The sequence below is a fragment of the Choristoneura fumiferana genome, chromosome 9 (genome assembly GCF_025370935.1).
Source record: "Choristoneura fumiferana chromosome 9, NRCan_CFum_1, whole genome shotgun sequence".
In the NCBI taxonomy this organism is placed as follows: domain Eukaryota; kingdom Metazoa; phylum Arthropoda; class Insecta; order Lepidoptera; family Tortricidae; genus Choristoneura; species Choristoneura fumiferana.
Window position 1 is genome coordinate 17,159,744 of NC_133480.1, and position 19,607 is coordinate 17,179,350.

The 19,607-nt window shown below is 39.9% G+C and overlaps 1 protein-coding gene across 1 annotated transcript; it reads right to left on the reverse strand.

The window, feature by feature from the left end:
- Positions 1 to 11,580: 11,580 nt before the first annotated feature.
- On the reverse strand, positions 11,581 to 13,505 carry LOC141430886 (uncharacterized; the record flags this gene model as incomplete). Its single annotated transcript, XM_074091751.1, has 1 exon — positions 11,581 to 13,505. A coding segment is annotated over one exon (543 nt), but the record flags the coding sequence as incomplete, so codon positions are not given.
- Positions 13,506 to 19,607: the final 6,102 nt, after the last annotated feature.

The following is a 19,607-nucleotide window of genomic DNA, read 5'->3' on the forward strand; positions in this document are numbered from 1 at the left end:
AACAAAAACAGCTCGAACAACTTAATAATTATAAACACAATGGTCATCGAATCAAAGAGTTCCAAATACGTTAATACAAATACAAATATTTTAAAGAGATCGTGATGACAATGGCTAAACGACGTGGTTATATATAAACGTCTCTCAGCTTGCCCAGTGTTGCCAGTACAGATTTTTGTAAATCTGTGTAGCGATTTTGTGGATTGTTGTAAACTTGTGAATATTTTTATTTTTCTGGTTTTTTTAGTGCGGTATTTGAGTATTTTTATTTACGTTATAAATCAGTGCTTATTATTTACGTGGTATCGAATCGAAAATTCTGAAATTAATCTTTACACGAGAGCACAGAATCAGTAATAATATTACGAGAGTTCAATCAAATTAACCTAGGTATCTGCTGAAATAGTTTATATTTAATAAACTATAATAATTTTTATATTAATTTAACTATAACTTTACTAACAATAGATTGATAAGTTATTTGTATGTTTTTTTACTAACAAAGTGGATGTAATTGTCTGATTAAATTAATTAAATTATTACTTATTATAATTAGTATTTTTTTATGAAAATAGTCTGATATTTCGTACATTCCTCAATAGTTTCTATAGATTTAAATTTCGTAGATCTGTGGATTTTACCACAGCTCTGGCATCACTGTCAGACGCCCCCCTGCTTTGTAATATACGGCGCAGGTTAGCGCGGACGCTGTCGTCTCACAAATCGGGCCGAGATTTATCTGTTCGGGAATAACGGGAAACTACGGTCTGCGACAAATGTTACTCCTATTTTTTATAAGCTCTTTGTAAAAAAAAACCGTATTTCTTTTCACTGCGCTGTTGTACAGTCAAGGACTTTAATTCCTGACCCACTGCGGAACCTTTTCAAAGGAAAAGTCATTACGATTTTCTTTGTTAATTAATGCGATGTCAGTTATGACGTTCACTGTAAAATGGTTTCGTGGTGGGTGTGGGTCAGGGATTAAAGTCCTTGACATTGTGAAATTCAGTTCTTTGCAATGAGGTGCGTTAGTCATTATTAGCTGTGCAATAATAAAAAAGCTTTAATTTAAGATAAATAGTGGTACGCCACGAATATAATTTGCAGTTTATTACGTAATATTTTGTGTGGAGTGTTTTGCTGTGCAATTAGTAATTTTGATGTGAATTCGGATTTTTTTTTGATAATAAAGGACTGTTTTTGATGTGCGTTTAAATACTACCTTAAAAAAATGTACAATACTGTACAGTTTTCTCAAACACACGATATGATAAACGGTACCCAATGAACAGTGCAGTCTGATCGTTAGGATTTTTCGTAGCATCTGTAGGCCATAATTATCCCTTCGCAGTTTGGCTAACGGAGCTTTGAAGCAAAACTGTTTTGCCGTAGCTAGCAAGTGCTGGGGTCTGCGGCGTACAAACGTAATAACGAACTTGTGCATTCCTGAGCAAATACACTCGAGACTGAAACACGAACAATACGGCTGTTCAAAGCAATATGTACGCACTTTGATGCGGGAACTACGCGTTTACCTGAAAACCTTCAGCTTTAGCTTCAAATTAAAAAAATAAACTTTGACATTTTCTACGAGAAGAGGAAAGCCTGCATTCTGTTAAAAATACGTTTAATGTGATTTTCACATTCACCCATGAATCATCAAAATTTGAAGCAGAATTTACACTATTAGTGAATAAAATATTTTTACTAAACAACCAATGACAATAATTCATAAAAACAATTTAACAAAAAAAAGAACTTACAGCTCGGCTCGGTGCCAATGTACTTATAAATTATACGTATAACGTGCTGCACCAATTTTCCTAACGCACTTACGATTATTAGTTAGAAAGAGACAAATACCGAGGGGCCTGTAAATGCGTAGGCTATTTTTCACACCTTTCAAAAGACCCTTATTACCGCGCGGGGAATACCGGCGGCGCTCCGAGCCGCGCGCCGCGCTGTAACTCAAGCTTTAATGCCAGAGGTTGCATTTCAATAAGTTGGGCCCCATCCAATCACTTAGCGGCAAAGTTAACTTCCAAGGAAGTCTACAATTCTACAAATCACACTCTAAATTTAATATACAACGGTGTTTGATTGAAGCACTTGGCAACTCGCGCCCCGGATTCTGCGGGAGGTTTATCACCGCGGCCGGCATTTACACCGCCCCACTAGAAACGTATTGCAGTTTTGTTAGAGTTGGTGTGAACGACGTACTCGGGGAAATATCGGAGGGTCAAGCCTCATGCATTTTATACGCGAGCGGCCACTAGTCGCCGATTTGGTCGCCCTGCGCCTGTCTGAGCGAGCGGAATAACTCTTTATGAATACTTGATGCGGTATGTTTTTAGTTAAATTTAGACGCAACACCCGGATCAAAAATGTACGTACACTGTACAATCTATTCCGTGCTCGTAAAACTTGTTTCAGAAAATGAATTTCTGACACGTTTCTTGCGGCGTATTCTTTTCGGCAATTATAGTCTTTCCGAAAGCGCTGGTATTTAGTATAGAAAAGTGATTCGTTAAAGAGCTTTTGCGCCTAAGTACATGTAAAATAAACGTATCTATTTTGTTACCGGCTAATACTTTACATTAGTAGAAGGATCTGACTGACTGAGATCTATCAAAGCTTTAGAATGCTTGCGGGTGGTAGGACCTTGTACAAGGTTAGTCCGGATCACCACCACCATTTTACTGACGAATCCTGTTACCAAGCAGCAGTCTGCGCTGTTATGTTACGGCGTACGGCGTCGAGACTAAGATAGCTTGTGAAATTACTGGTGCATGAGGTAAGAGAAGGCACCAAGCTGGCAACGCCTCTGATGCAAGGTTGCATCCTGATCACTAGGTGACCCACTTGCTCTTTTTTGATTATTAAGTATTTCAGTATATTATATTTAATAACATCGTGTCGAATGTGGATTTCGGCTAAAGTGATTAGTCGATTCAGTATGTCTTCATTTCGTTCGTTTCCGCTCACCTCGACAGTAGCACACCCTAAGTAAGGACAGGGCCGAGTGCTCCACCTGACCTGAAGACGCCGCTCATTGAGCGCGACACGCCAGGGGGTACGGTAGGGGGGGGGGGGGTTCGCGGGCCGCGGTTGACCCGCGATATAAAATGCAAAACAAAGTGGGTCGCTGACACACTACTCCAATGCGATGCAGTACACTAACCTAAATTTAATATTAATATCAATATTAACTAAAACGAAAGGCCAAAGGGTTCCAAAGGGTTCCCACTGAGAGAGCCGCCTAGCGAGGCAAGCGCAAGACACTTGATTTTATTCGACATTGGACTGAAAATGGCTTGCTCATTGTAAATCCGGTTTATTGCTGTATCTATATGCTTATGTCAGCGGCGGTCATACAGAAAATATAATAGTAACTAGCTGTTGCTCCCTTCTTCGTCTGCTAACTACAATTTTAAAAGATAAAAATATCCTATGTCCTATACCAAGTTTTATTATAATCCGTCAAACAAACAGACATACACATTCACATTATTACTATATTGATTTGGATTAAGATGCTAAAATTAACTTCCGCTAAAGATAAAGATAATTTATATGTCAAGCATGAGTTCCTATATACAATTGTTAAATTGAATATATAGATTTTCAATAATTTCATGTCCTGTCCTTCATGTCTTGCCTTTCAGCATACAAATTTATTACTTATGAATTTAAATAATTATACAATAAATAAAATCGGAGATAATTAAATTATACCTAATCAATATTACATTAATGTTTATGAATAATTTTACATTTAATACTAATAATAATCAGTGTAACATTTTGAAAACAAAACAAAGAAAACTTTAAGTAACTTTAAGTAAAGAAACTTTAGCGACGTTCAAACTACGCTGTCCTACTAACGTGAAGTTTTTTTTTTCAACAAAAGCGTCTATTTTAATAAGCTAAGTACACAAATGTGGACAATACGGCAATACCTTTTTTATACTAACTTGTCAAATAGAGAAAATACGAAAGAAACAAAAAAAGGACCACAGCGAACTTCCGTCGCAGCAGAAATATCGAAATCATGCCTGAAAATCGCCGGTTCGATTAGGCCCTGTCTGCACTGGGAATTTCCACCGTGCGGTTTTTTTCTCGGAATTCTGTAACACATTGAATCTTATACGAGTATCCGCACTAGCGGTAAAAAAATCGCAAAGAAATTATATGTAAAGCACGGAATATAATTCGCGCGAATAAATATCGCGCGGTGAAAATTCGCAGTGCGGCTCTCCGCTCTAGCCCTTACTGTATTTATCGTGCCCACTGCGGCGCGTATGAAAATAACACAGAACGTCGTCAAAGGCCTCCCCCGGGACGCGCGGCGTCGCGGCGTCGCACCCGCGTCAAAGTCAAAGTCGAAGCAGCTTTAAAAGCACGCGATTGGATCGCGCGGCCGACGGGACCGCGAGATTGCGGCGCGCGATATATTCGATGTGTACCTACATTGATTCGATCACGCGCGGGCCATTTACCGTCCATTCTGCGCTATAAACAGCGCACTCGCTCGCTAGCTGCTCAACGGGTGATTTGTACTCCTATTCAATAAATATTGAGTAATGTTCCTTTAAAACCTCTCAATTAGAAATCATCTGTGACAGTTTTCAATTTATTTCTAGCACGTGTGGTAGTGAAAAAACAAGGTTAAGTTAATACATAACCATTCTACTTACTCTGCGTCAGTGAAAGCGCGTTCGAAGCGCATTTACACAATGCTCGTAAAATCTTGCCAGTATTATTTATTATACATTACGAGTTACATACAAGTGATCTATCGAGCGCCACAACGTCATGTTACTGGCATGATTTCACTGACATCGTGTGAACTAAGCCCTTCAACGTTGATACATGTAACGTGCATGTAACCGCAGCGCAGTAAATAAACGGCAAGTCGCCGGGGGCGCGGCAGGGCGCCTCAACGCGGGCCCGCTATAAATAAACGCGGCTCGTCCAGCCTCATTTGCATGGCAGAGCGGCCCGCGGCGCGGCATAAATAAGCGGCCCTGACCGTGGCACAACACACACGAAGTACATATATATTATAGTGTTTAAAATGATTTGCTAAGTGAAGTTTTTTGAAGCATGCTTCATCTTTAAATTCAAAATAAAGATTTTTGCAAAAACAAGGTTTTTTTCTATACAAATGGTCTTAATGTCAGGTTCCATTCCTTGTTTTGTCGTACGTAGTATTTCCTTTTGTCTTAGTCCATGTCTTCGCTTACAAACAGGGTTGATTGTGGTTAAACGCATTCTTCATTTTTGTTGTTTTTTTTTTTCGATAGTCGTAGTCCAAAGAATCGAGGAACGGCAGCTTTAAATGTCGATCGGTATTAGACTTTGCACCATCTTCCAAATATGTGGTCTACCACCCTAAAGTTGATAATCGTTTGCATGTCATAAAACAATAATGCCAATTGACGTGTCTGTCAACTTGAAAGTTCGACTTTAGCGACATATTTGTTTGATAGGAACTTGTTAAAAAATTGATAGACCACTTAGCTGGCTGATGGTACATAATAATATTTATTTATTATTTATTTATTTATTTATTTCTAATAAACATTACATCTATCATTACAGTTACCCAATACGATAGAGTAGCAAGCTCCTTATATATGAATCCTCCTCCTTATATATATGTTACAAATACCCAAATCAACATGCACTTTCTATATTTTTCCAGAGGCTAGGAACACTTATGCATCCTAGGAGCGGTAATATTTTTTGGAATTTTGTTACAAAAGTGTTGCATCACAATGTTTGTGTGGACAAGCCAGTGTACCCTCTGCATTCCGCAAGCGGTCACGCGCGCGGCGTGGTCGCGTCTGCCGGGTATTGTAGGTACGGCCGAATCGTGAGAATGCCACAGAACAAATATTTAAGAAGAAATAGAAACGCCATCGTGTGTATCCCTTGCATGTAATTAGTCCGTACCGTGGCCGGTTTTAGAATAGGAAGAGCTCATAATCTTTCCGTAGGTGTTGAAAGGCAAGTGCCTGACGTGTGATCGCCTTGCTTCTCCGCTCTTCTTCCTCGCTCCGCGTTTTCGCTCGCTTGCCGGTTTTGTATGAATTTTTAAGCTAGTTACCAATTCGCTGTCCACTGAATAAGAGCAGAGATTTTATGCGATTCTATTGAAAGAAAGAAAGATTTATTTTGGCTTCATAAGTACCACCTAAAACTAAGACTAAAACTAGCACTTAAACTATGTTACTTGGTGACACGGCAGGATACCAAAAAGGGTCTCCACTCAGCATGTGTTGCCGCACATTATGTGCAGTAACGCTGGGTTTCTCATCATCATCATCATCAGCCTACAGCAGTCCACTGCTGGACATAGGCCTCTTCCATGGCGCGCCACAACACTCTGTCTTCAGCCCCTCGCATCCATCCGCCGCCAGCGATCCTCTTAAGGTCATCCATCCACCGTGCGTCAGGACGCCCTACACTACGTTTTCCCGTCCTGGGTTTCTGTGGAGCCCAAATTGGTGGATTTTTATCTCGCTCACTGCTCTGCTGCCTCGCTCCGCTCCAGTGGACAGGCAGCTTTACAGGCAGGCTTTATTTCTGTGTGGTGGGGCGGGCACGGCGCGGCGCGTGCGGCGCATCGCAAGCGGCTCGCGCGGGACGGCCGCGGCGCGACCAGCAATCATCTGGAAAAACACGGCTCACCACACTCGCTCTACGAGTATATAGCTCTACCGCGTCTGAGAGGGTTGAGGCACGTAGCGCGGTTACACCGTATGAGTACGTCAGCCATTACAGAACGTTTAACATCAAATATTCACTAGTCTATATATCGCCGTAGTTGTGACTTCTCATTTTTATACCTAAAAATAAATAAATAAATGAGTAAGTCACAAGGAATATGTCTGCTGAATTTCAGCGTAGCTCGAGTAATGTAAGCTGTATACTGTGTATTAGAGCTTCTGATACCGTGTCTGGATATTGAAAGCGATTTTTTTTTTGTGAACTCATGTAGATAAATTTATGAATAATTGATTGATACAGGCGTTACTATGCAGAGGTACCTGTACCTAAAGGGGAGCCGTATCAGTGAGAGCGGGAGGCCTTTTTGTTCAGCACGATGATGATGATGATGTATCAGTGAACTATAACTTTTTACTTTGTTCTTCCGCTAGTAGGTTTAGGTCATTATTCAACTGACTGTCGGAGTGTCCACATCCACTGATGATGCCTCGGAGGGAGGTGAAATCATAGAAAAGCGTCTGAATTATTATTTTTTCTGGTGGTAAGTACTTTTGGTTGTATTTTTATTTTTCAAGCGAAAGAAGGCCGGAAAAATACTTGACCCTAAAAGCATTGCAGCAACATGGTTTAGCTTTCCTCACAAATATTCTAGCTAATCGTATGCTGTCCTTGAGGCCCGAGCTACTTGCCCGGCCGTGCTGTAGGTACTCCGCTTGCGACCAACTACCCGCGTCCAGTGCTCTCCCGCCGCCGCGCCGCGCTGCTCATTACACTAAGTGTGTGTATTTACGGGGCTTAAATGTTAATGTTCCGTTTTAATCAATCAGCAGGGCCAGTAACTCCATTGGGGCGGTTCCCGGGTCTGCGGGTGTTGTGAATTCCGGGCCATTGGGCGTCATTGAATGAAGTAAAAACAGGTCAGCGTATTAGCAATGGAGAAACATTGTAATTATTGGATATTCTACACAATGATTGCTACACAAGTATTGCTGAGCCTTGAGTAAAAAGCTTTGTTGCTCTTGCGTATTAGGGCAGAGATATGGTCTCCGTGGCGCACCACACCAAAAGATAAATAAGAAATTAACTGTCTGCACAACTCCTGGAGGGCTACTACGAAACTCGAAACTCGAAGTTCGTGTCGTGCGGTCCCTCTGACACTTATACTATTTAATACGAGAGCGAGAGGGACCGCACTACTACACGAACTTCGAGTTTCGTAGTAGCCCTGCTGACTATGACAAATCTATCTCCCGGCAGATTTTGGGGATGGCAATAATTAATATTATGGCGTTGATGATATGGGATGATATTATTATAAATATGTCATTTGCGCTATTTCAGGATATTTTTTACGTATAATCTTGGAAAATGGGTTAAGATAGGTAGGTTAAAAACAGATTTGTGACATATGAAAATTGTGGAAATCGATAAGCTGCGGAACGCCTGGTCAAAGAGGATCTGAGCGCCATATATCAGTGGTCGCTAAAAAACGCACTTGTACTGAATCCATCCAAGACAAAGTATATGATACTGGGCACAAAAGATCAGTGCAAGAAACTTAAGGAAATGGATCCAGGGATAGAACTGGATCAGGAATCTATTGAAAGAGTTGATGTAGCCAGAAACTTAGGTCTTGTGATGGATAGCGAGTTGCGTTATGTCGAACACGTAAACTTAAAAATAAGAAGTGCCTTCTACAGACTGAGAGTCCTCTACTCTCTGAGACAGTATTTGTCCGAAGAGGTGCGTAAGTTACTAGTTGAGGCCTTGGTTCTCTCTCAGTTCAACTACTGTGATACGGTGTACGGGCCTCGACTCTTGGCAAAGTCGGCGCGAGCTATTCAGCGTGTTCAAAATGCGTGCATGAGATTTTGCTTTGGGGTGCCCAGGCGCGCGCACGTTACGCCTTACTTGAACGAGAGACAGATACTGAATATGTCGGCCCGACGGGATTTGCACCTGACGACTCAGGTGCATAAAATAATATATACACAACGACCGCAATACTTGTATGACAAGTTTACGTGGCCTAGGGCGGGACGCGACCGGGGTGTCCGGAGCATGCACGCCAACAAAGTTATCATCCCTAAACATAGGTCCGTGGGGTTTAGAGGAAGTTTTCGTTTCCGTGCCTCTAAGATATGGAATGATCTTCCTCCCCCGCTGCGAACCAACATGTCTTTCCCAGTTTTCAAGGAAAAAATTAGGAGGATGCTAATTTCAGTGCAAATTGGAACCTAGATGGAAATGGATGCTACCCCAAAAAATCCACAAGAACCCGCTAGGAATGTCTCTTAGAACAGAATTGCCAGATCTCCCATTTTTCTTCTTTTTTAAACCTCCCTTACGTGTTTTTTTTTTTTTTTAATGGTTTGTTTTTTTTTGTTTTATATATATAAATACTTTTGTGTGTTTACCCTTCCCGTACTGTGTTAAACGTGCCGCGAGACGGGCGCAGGCTGAAAATCAGCGCCGCCGGTTGTCGACCGGCAGCATGTGAATGCTGAGCCTGAGCCTATTGCCACATATTTGTAACGTGTCGGTTGTTTTTTATTTTTGTATTTTGTTATGTTCAGTGTATTTTTTTTTTTGTGGCAATAAATGTCTTTTTATTTTTATTTATTTATTTATTTAAAAAAACCACTGCGATACAACTTCAGCATTGAAACTATGTGTGCGCTACATTGAGTTGTGGTATTCATTACTTAATGGAACTTGGGTAATTTAATGATTAAAAAATGTACACTATATTGTGTGAAGTATCAAATAAAAAAATAAAAAAACAGAATAGTTTTCAAGAAAGAGAAAGATATTTGTGGTTTAAGTAATTTGGGTGGGAGGAGGTGACAGAATTTAAGGCGCTGTACGTAGTGAAAACTACAATTTTAGAAAATATTTAAAATATACTTACACAATACTTACAACTGCAATTTTTTTATATGTATATTTTCAAAAATGTTTCCTTATTTGTATTGTTTTTTTTTTTTTTTTTTTTTATTTATATATTCAAATTACAACTTAGGTACTACACATTATATATTCTCGCCAAACTGCTACGTTTGATGGCGAGACGCGCTCAGTTTTCATGCACTTCTATCCTATCAAACTTATCCTATAATATAAACTAGGTAGGTAGGTACTTAGCAGATTCGCAATGGCAGGTATTTACATAGAAGGTATACATTCAAGGCAAGTCTAGAAGATATTCTTTGAGTCTGATCTTTAACATAGATTTACTTAGTTTAGGACTTTGTCTTAATAAGCTAATTTTATTAAATAATTTTGGTACCAGGTACTGTGAACATCTTTTACCATAATAGTTTTTCATTTTTGGCTGTACGAGCTTTTTCTCTCTTACACTCCTTGTGTTATATTTGTTACTAATTAATAATTTGTACATATCACTGTAATAATGCTCTAATCCTAAAAGGTATGTGACTTTTTTATCTATGGGTAGAATTTTACATAAGGAAAATAGTTTATCATAGTCTTTTTCGCAGTCTTTCTTAATCCTTTTACTAACTAAAAATTTTATCAGTCTTTTTTGTAAGTTTCTTATATCTGTTATATATGTTTTGAATGTTCTCCCATACACAACCAGACCATAGCTAATAAGTGAGTCGGCAAGAGCATAGTAGACAACCATTAGTGTTCTTTTACTCAATATTCTGTTTAATTGGTAGAATTTGCCTAGCACAGATCTTAATCTATTGCACACATCGTTAATATGCGGTTTCCAGTTAAAATGTCTGTCAATGTTTAAACCTAAATATCTGAATGTTTCCACATATTTTAATTCAGCACAACTACAATTATTTTTGTCTGCATGTAGGCAGTCGTATGTATGCCCTATTATATCCAAATTATCTTTAGTCACCTTTTTTGCAACCTGGTTATACGGCGAGTGAATGTGCATGCATTTGGTTTTTTCGAAGTTTAAAATAATTCCATTATCATGTGCCCACTTAGTGATATTCTCGAAGTCCTCTTGCATGCACCTTCGCACCTCCGTTATATCCTTCGCAGCATACACTAGACACATGTCATCAGCGTACATGAATACTCGGCACCATTTCACCACATTTGAGACACTGTTGACATGCATCACATACCCCACGGGACCATAAACGGATCCGGTCGGCACTCCAAGCTCCACCGCCGCCTCTTTCCCCGTCTCCCCCGCGATGCTCGTGCGTATTTTCCTGCCCGTCAGGAAGCTTTTAAACCACTTGTTCGTGGGGCCACGGATTCCACATTCATCCATTGCCTGTAGTAAAATATCGTGATCCAAAGTATCGAAGGCCTTTTTATAGTCTATGAATAGAGCTATCAGCTGTTGACCCGAGTCTAAGCACTTGTTTACATGGTCGGCAAACCCCGTTAGAGCCGAGACAGTGCTGCGACCTTTACGAAAACCGTGTTGCGAATCTGAAAGTATATTATGACGCTCTAAGAATCCACTGATTTGACCGACAATAACTTTTTCTACGATTTTATCTACAACAGACAAAATAGCGATAGGTCTATAATTTGCGTAATCTAGATGATTCCCAGACTTAAATATTGGCCGTATAATTGCACTCTTTAGCACGTCAGGATAAACACCACGAGTGAGACTATCGTTAATTAGTTTAGCTATAATAGGGCATACCCAACCGCGCAGATATTTAAGGTCTTTTACCCGTATACCATCTAGCCCCGGTGCTTTTTCATTCGACAACTCATTTATGATTTTTTCTACATCTGCTGCGCTGACCGCTCTGTATCTAAAGCTTACATCACACGGTTTCACATATTTATGTCTATCTAAAAATTTTACATCACAAACATGTTTTATTTCCCTTATTTCTTGTGTGAACGTGTTCGAGAAATTTGTACATATCCGACTAATACTTTCTGTTTTTCCCAAGTATCTTAATATAACATCATCTAAGTTAGCTTTACTTCTGCCCAGCCATGAATTAATATTTGCCCATATTTTTCTAAAATCTCCGTTACATTTTAATATTTCCGACTTTCTATATTTATCTTTTGCCTCATTTACTAATTTATTTACCTTATTTCTAAACTTTGTATATTCTAGCCTTTTGTTCATATTCTTGGGCTGTGACTTCCATACTCTAAATAAATAGTCCCTACGTAATAACATTAAATGCAACTCTTTGTCTATCCAATGCTGTTTATTTCTTTTACTGTTTATATTATTTTTTACAACAATTGTACTTTCTTTATAAAAGTTGTTAAATACTTTACATAAATTTCGATACATCGTAAGCGGGCATGTGATACTAAGAAATGACGACCAATCATACGCGTCAAATTTTTGCTTTAAGAGTTTTTCGCTAATAACTTCTCGCGCACTATCAATATGGTTTAGTTTTGTGTTATCACTTACGCACATGTCCAGTACTATACCGACAGCATGGTGGTCGGAGACGTGCGCCTCAAGTACGTAGGACCGTAGGCCGCCGATGTTTCGTCCCGCTCGCACCCACACATGGTCCAAGCATGACGCGTCGAGCCGCCCGTCCACAATCGCCTCGCGCGTTATCTCCGTGCTCGGTATTGCACACTGCAGGCCGGAACCACACAGGGTGTCTTTATATTTCGTGGTAGTAGGATTAATCACATCACCCAATAAATCGATGTTTGTGTCTCCGATCACAATAATGCTATCCGCTGCTGGTATAAGTCCTAAAACGTTGTCTAGTTGTTCCATGAACGATATTTTATTTTTACTAGGGGGTCTGTATATAGCGATTACATGCAGAGCATTTTTTCCCATTTTTAGTTGGCCATGAAGCATTTCTACCGCGTCCATATTTAATTTTTGTGCGTTGAAATGATGTCTTTCTTTTACATATATTAATATGCCTCCGCCCCTTTCAGTCTCTCTTGTTCGTATATATGAATTATATCCAGGTATGTTGTAAAAAGATAGCTCCTCCATTTTAATATTTATTTCGCTTAATACTATTATGTTTATCTTATACTGGTTTTCTTCTAATATCACCAAGAGTTCATTGAAGTGTTTCCGCAATGACCTAATATTCAAATGAATAATGTGAATGCACTCCTTTTGGCATAAATCCTTACTTAATGATTTCATGTTATAATACCTTCTGTAATCAAAATCAGTAGAAAACACTTCAGCTCGATCGAACATTATAATATTAATACAAAATGACCCAGTGTGTCCCGACGCGCCAAATGCACAAGGTAATCAATCAATTGCATTCGTCAATCCTCTTTAAATCAACTTCCGATCTTATGTTATAGATTTTTTTTTCTTCGCTGTTTTTCTTCACCAGAATATTACCATTTTGTACCCAAATATATTGAAAACCTTTCGATTTTAGTGAAGTTCTCACTGTCCACAGCAGTTGGCGTTTGTACCGCGGCAAGTCTTCATTGATAAATATTTGCTTATCGCTTCCATTGCTGTAGATTTTATTGTTGGTTAATTTACTTTGCTTTCTTATTTGCAGCCAGCTATCGCGAGCTGTTTTGGATCGAAGTTTAACCAAAACAATTTTAGGTTTAGTAATGTCCGGTTTTTCTTGTCCTACCCTTTGCGCGTCGTCCACATCCTTTGGATTTAGATTTAATTTCTGTGCGAGTTCTTGTACAATTGATTTTGTGTTTTCATTACTTTGTGTGTCTAGTCCGTGAATCTCCAAGTTTTTTTCTTTCTCTCGAGTCTCCAGCTCCTGCACCCTTTCCTCTAGGGCTTTATTGCATTTCTCTAAATATATATTTTTATTTTCTAACGATTTACCTTTATATCCTTTTCATCATATCCATCTATCGACCTATTCAGTCTAAATGTCTATCCATTACCTACGTTACAAATGAAACTGTGGGCATGAAGAGGCATAAATAATTTGTTTATTACCAAGACTATTCATATTAAACGAAGATTTTTTTAATTAAACCAAAAAAATGTGTAATAATAATTTTAAGGAAAAATCCGGAATTTACATTAACCAGAATACGGATACAAACAGAATAAGGCCGTCAACGGGCTGCGTGACAGACGCGCGAGGCGCCCCGCATTCGCCTCCACCGCGTCGTCTGCTTCACCCCCTCAAATACCGAAAATTCTTCTATAAGCGCGCCTGAAAAAATAGTGTTACGGCGGTGGGTTAGGTGGTAAACTTTGATCATGCTTTTCGACCCGTTGGAGGCGTTTTCAGTAGGCTGGAATACGGTTTCAGGCCGTTTCAGAGGATGCTCTATCACATATGAATTTATCACAATTTCACCCAAGTTACCGTTGTTTTCAGGCGCCTGAAACATGTTTTCAGTCCGTTTCAGGCCACCCTCTATCCGATGACACCGATTCACCGGGGGTATATAAGCCGGGTGAGGTTGCGGCGGAGGAGAGTTTCGAATGCGATACCGAGCGATAAACATCGAAGAGAATCAAAGCGACTTGTAAGTGAGTTTTAGAGTGCGAAATTACTGTGAACTGTTTTTAAGTGTTTTGTAAAGTTAAGTAACAGTGTGAAAATAAATCCTACTCTTATTTATTCATCGGTGTTAAAAGTGCTTTTCAATCACGAACCCACCCCACGAACGTAACAATATATTATTATTAAATTATTTTATCGTACGGATCGCTCTCTCTCCATGTCCATGTCCGGTTTTTTATAACTGCATCGCTGCAAAAAGCACCACACGCTGCGGCTCTTAATGCCAGTCAGCGCCCTCTGTCGCATGCCGTTAAAAGCCTCACTTCGCTGTCGCTGCAAGTGCTATAATGCCATCGACGTAGTGACCCAATCAAATTCGAGCGTTGATCGAGCGGCCTGTTGCCATTGCCTGTGTGCAGTTTAATACATCAGTGCCTGTGTGTATCATTTACCTCGTGGCCAATGTTTGACATATTTTTGAAAACAACACTCAAAAGAGTAAAAAAATCGGACAAGTGCGAATTGGACTCGTATATATCGAGAGTTTACGACTAATAAACCGTGTCTATAATTTCCAGTTTTGACAGAGCCCTGTTCTAAGAAAAATCTATGCAGAGGGTATTCTATGTTTGTTGGCCCCTTCCCTTCCTAATCCTTTTAATCCCTAATTTAATTCAATTTGCATAAAAAAAAATTTTTGGTCCGCAATCGTGTATCTGACCCACGCTTAGCCGGTTTTATAAAAAGAGGACGAAGATTCACGACAAAGTTTTAATCTGCGACGAATTCGCGGTCAAATCTAGCGCGACACAATTTTCTTGTAACTAGAGGTACGAGTATACTGTCTTGTAAATACAAGAGGTAGGTCTCCTTAGAGTAAAACATTATGGTTCGTGTAGAAAATATTGGATGGGGAGAGCGTCGCGCGTCGCGATAAATCAAGCCGGCGAGAACGGGACTGCCGCTCGGGCGGCCACCCGCTCTGTGATTAAGTGTATCCATGTCTATTCTAGCATTACACTACGAGGATGTGTGGATAGTGTGATAGTTAAGGCGTTGCGATGTTGCCGACCGCGACCGCGGCCGAGCCGCGCGACCCACGGCTTGTAAGAATTAATATAGCATTGATGGAAATAATCAGATAGGGAGAAAGTCGGCGTCGCGTCGTATCAAGAGGTCCAGAGGATGGTTCAAAGGAGGAATGTGTGGAAGATACTCCACTGACAAGAGTATAACTCTTAACTTAAGTTAAAGAAGAGAAGATGGAAATGATCACGTTGCGCGACTAAGTTGATACTAGGTCTCGTCGCAGTCGCAAACATCTAAATGACATCTTTAAGTACTGTAGTAGCCTCCGAGGTAGAGCAGATAAGTAATCAAGTGTAAAAGTAATATATAACCTTTTTATGATTTGGATGAAATTTGCTTTAAGGGGTTGAAATAGGGAGTGAAAGTTTATATGGAGGAAGTTCGTCGCTGTCGAAAATAAAACCATGAAACTTGGCATTTAGACACTTAATAAGAAATAAGTCGTTATTTGTTTGAGCTTTTTTTGAAAATTCGACCTGTGAGGGGATGAAATAAGGGATGAAAGTTCATATGGAAGGTCGTCATCATCGAAGATAAATCGATGTTTTTTTATGAAACTTGGCATTTGGGCACGTGATAAGAGATAAACAGATATTTTTTCGCCCGTTTTTAAAATTCTTCCTGTGTGGGGGTGAAATAGGGGATGAAAGTTTATACGAAGGTCGACATTGTCGAAGATAAATCAATGGTTCTTTATGAAACTTGGCATTTGGGCACTTTGAAAAATAAATAAGTAGGTATTCTTTCAAGGGTTTTTGAAAATTTTACCTGCGAGGGGCTGAAATAGGAGATGAAAATTTATATGGAACGTCGTCATTATCACAGATAAATCGATGAATCTTTGTGGTAGGTATTCGATAGAGACTAAAAAAAAACGGTTAAATTCGACTCGAACTCGCGCATCAAGGGTTCCGTGCATAGGTATTTATGAATATCCAGTGTTAACAGAGCCTATTCTAAGCTCATAAGCAAAATGTACGCAATGTGGGGTCATTTTAGATGGCTTATTGACATAGACAGTCAGACATGAAAAATTATGATTTTCAGATTTTTCTTACTTTATTTGCTATAAGGGGAATAAAATTTGCTATAAGAGCTACCTTTATACAAAATTTGAAGTTTCTAGGACAGCCGGAAGTACCCTATAACTTTTTCTGTTTAGGCGATTTGTATGGAAACACCTTTTTAATGACTGTAGCTTTTGATTGCGTTAACTTAGAAGTTCGATTTTTTCACAGCTTCCGGGACTATTGACCTGAGTTTAGGGTTTAATTTCAACTCGATACATACTCCGCACGTTTACGGGATAAAGCGACAAGACAGACCGACGGACGGACAGCAAGGTGATTCTACAAGGGATCCATTTTTTCCTTTTGAGGTACGGAACCCTAAAAACCATTTGTTCCAGCTCTTTTCAAATTTCGACATTTTTCATACTTGAAAATATGGGGATGAAAGTTTGTAAGGAATTCGAAACAAATTGACTATAAGTATGTGGCGACACCCCTGCCACATATTGTGTGATCAGCATTTTAGCTAACCACGCGGGGCCCGCGGCCAACGGACGCCAGTCGGTACACAACCACCTTACTTGCCACGCGCCTACCAACGCGCCCCGACTCCCGCCTGGTTAGCCCGCCTTCTGAACTTTTCTTATAACATACATGTGTGTTATTAAAGAATATTAGCTACCTACTTTGTGCATCTCTTCCATCCCAGTACACAACCCGAACTATAGACTTTACCAGCAAAAGGTAGTTACAGTGGTGACCCCGTTTTCGAACACGTGCTAACTATATTCGTTTGTGAGCTAACCAGGCGGTTAAATTCAGTGAAACCACAAAGTGACCTCAGAAGTAAAAGCCTCAACAGTCGAGCAGTCAGACCACCGAACTGCTATCTGATAGCGGCAAAAGCAAGATAGCACCGTTCCGGACCAATCTTACACATACACATAGCGTTACATCAGCAAATATTTCCGCCGAACGTCGTCTCATCCTCTCATCCATCTTGAAGCCATCACAACCGCCAAAGCGTGTGGTTAAAGGATGTTATATATGGCCGCCGGACATCGTGTCATTTGAAATCCATCTTGAAGCCATCACAGCCGCCAAAGCGTGTGGTTAGAGGATCTTCATTGCACCGTCGAGTGTCGTCGCAGGGAGTCATGCCATTACACGCAGAGGTCGCTCATGAAGTCATTACAGCCGCAAAGGCGTATGGCATGAAGACTTTCTCGTCAGAGCATGATCAAGCGGGACCTACAAGCGCCGCATTCCAGCCCAGTCACGTTGCATAGCAGTGGAGCAGCGTCAGCGCGGGCACAGAGCGATCATATTACAAACGTCGTAAACATGAGCGCAGCGTCGATTTATTTGCATCAGCATTACCGTAACAATATAAGAGTACAGTCAGTCATGAAAAGAGGTTACAAGTTGTCAATTGTTTTTATTTTTGGCTAAGTTTTTTTTTTGTATATACATTTTATTTTTCTCAAAGAAGGGGGGGAGTGATGTGGCGACACCCCTGCCACATATTGTGTGATCAGCATTTTAGCTAACCACGCGGGGCCCGCGGCCAACGGACGCCAGTCGGTACACAACCACCTTACTTGCCACGCGCCTACCAACGCGCCCCGACTCCCGCCTGGTTAGCCCGCCTTCTGAACTTTTCTTATAACATACATGTGTGTTATTAAAGAATATTAGCTACCTACTTTGTGCATCTCTTCCATCCCAGTACACAACCCGAACTATAGACTTTACCAGCAAAAGGTAGCTACAAGTATATTTATCGGAAATATGTGTAGCTATGCTTAGTAAGAATGCCGTCTTAATTATAATCCTACCCTCCTAACTTACAATAAAGGACGTAAGATGTCAAGACTCAAGAGCTCACTATGAAGAATTAGTCCTTTTGTGTTGGCAGGGTAGAATACACGTAGCATTGCTAAAATGTGGCTACCCGCAAAATATTTATGTTTTACCAAAGAATGGAAGAACAAAAAAAAATAGTTTAGATATAAAGCAATGTATTAAAATAGGTTATTTTCAGTAAACCGTAGAAGTTTCTATGTGCTATTATTGGCAGAATAGGTGCCCTAAATAAATTAAATACTTTCCAAAGTTACTACTTCACGCGGACGAAGTCGCGGGCAAAAGCTAGTGATATCTATAAAGGAGTTTGGTAGTCTAAAGTAATTAAAGTAAAAATCCCAGTAATTACGCATAATATTTTTAAACATAATAAGTTCGAAAATAAATAAAGTACCATTTCTTGATTAGTGTAAGTAATGGTACATATAAAATCGGTAAATGGTAAAACAATATAATTATATTGGGCATAAAAAGGGGGAACGGGAAGGCGAAGTCTCTGAGTGCGGAGCCCCCGCATTAAAAAACAAACCATAATCTACATGTCATGTCCCCGCGTTATAAAATAACTGCCACCCACTACTAATTAGGTTACAGTTTCCAGAGTAGTATGGCTTAGGTTAGTAAGCTTAGGTAATAAAAAGCTTTAGTAAATAACTTTCTGCGTAACTAATTTATGCGTAAAGCCCATTCGGCTTACTTTCGTTATGCGTAAAAGAATTCAACGTAATATAATTATACGAAAACAGTTTCGGCACAAATAAATACTGTAACTGTAAACAGATTATTTTTATCTATAAAAATGAATCTTAAAATGCGTTGCTAAGCGCAAAACTCGGGAACGACTGGTCCGATTTCGCTAACTCTTTTTTTGTTGTGTTTGTTACTGTCAGAAGAAGGTTTTTATGGAAGAAAATACAGAAAAAATACAACGGGGGCGAAGCCGCGGGCAACAGATAATGCAAAATAGAATTATGACAAAAAAATATGCGTAAACAAGGGGAACCACTTTATTTACCTAATGAGTTGTGTAATGTTAAGCCCGAGCGTATCTTGGGACCATTATCTTTCATGTTTTTACCGGGGCACCTTTTGAAAGTTACTCGGAGATAGCATTTTCTCAATACCAGAGGCAACATACAGCCGTCGCTCGCCGTGTTTAATATCTAATATTTAATATATAAGTAGCCAATGTTTGTATCCAGACGTCAAGCTATATACATACCGAATTTCATCAAAATCCGTCCAGGCGTTTCAGCTTGAAGGAAACATCCGTCCACCTCGTTGGTGGACGTTCTACGTTGCGCTTGCCAATCCACGGTCTTCATTCGAACTGGCTTACTCATTGCCACTTCAACGAGCTAATTCGCTTGGCTGTTGGTGACCCTTGTCCTCCTCATGTCTGATTTTATCTTCAATAGAACTTCAATTGACAGGGACTATAAAGTGCATGAACACTTGAACACTACCAATGATTGGCACTTCGTCTGTAGTC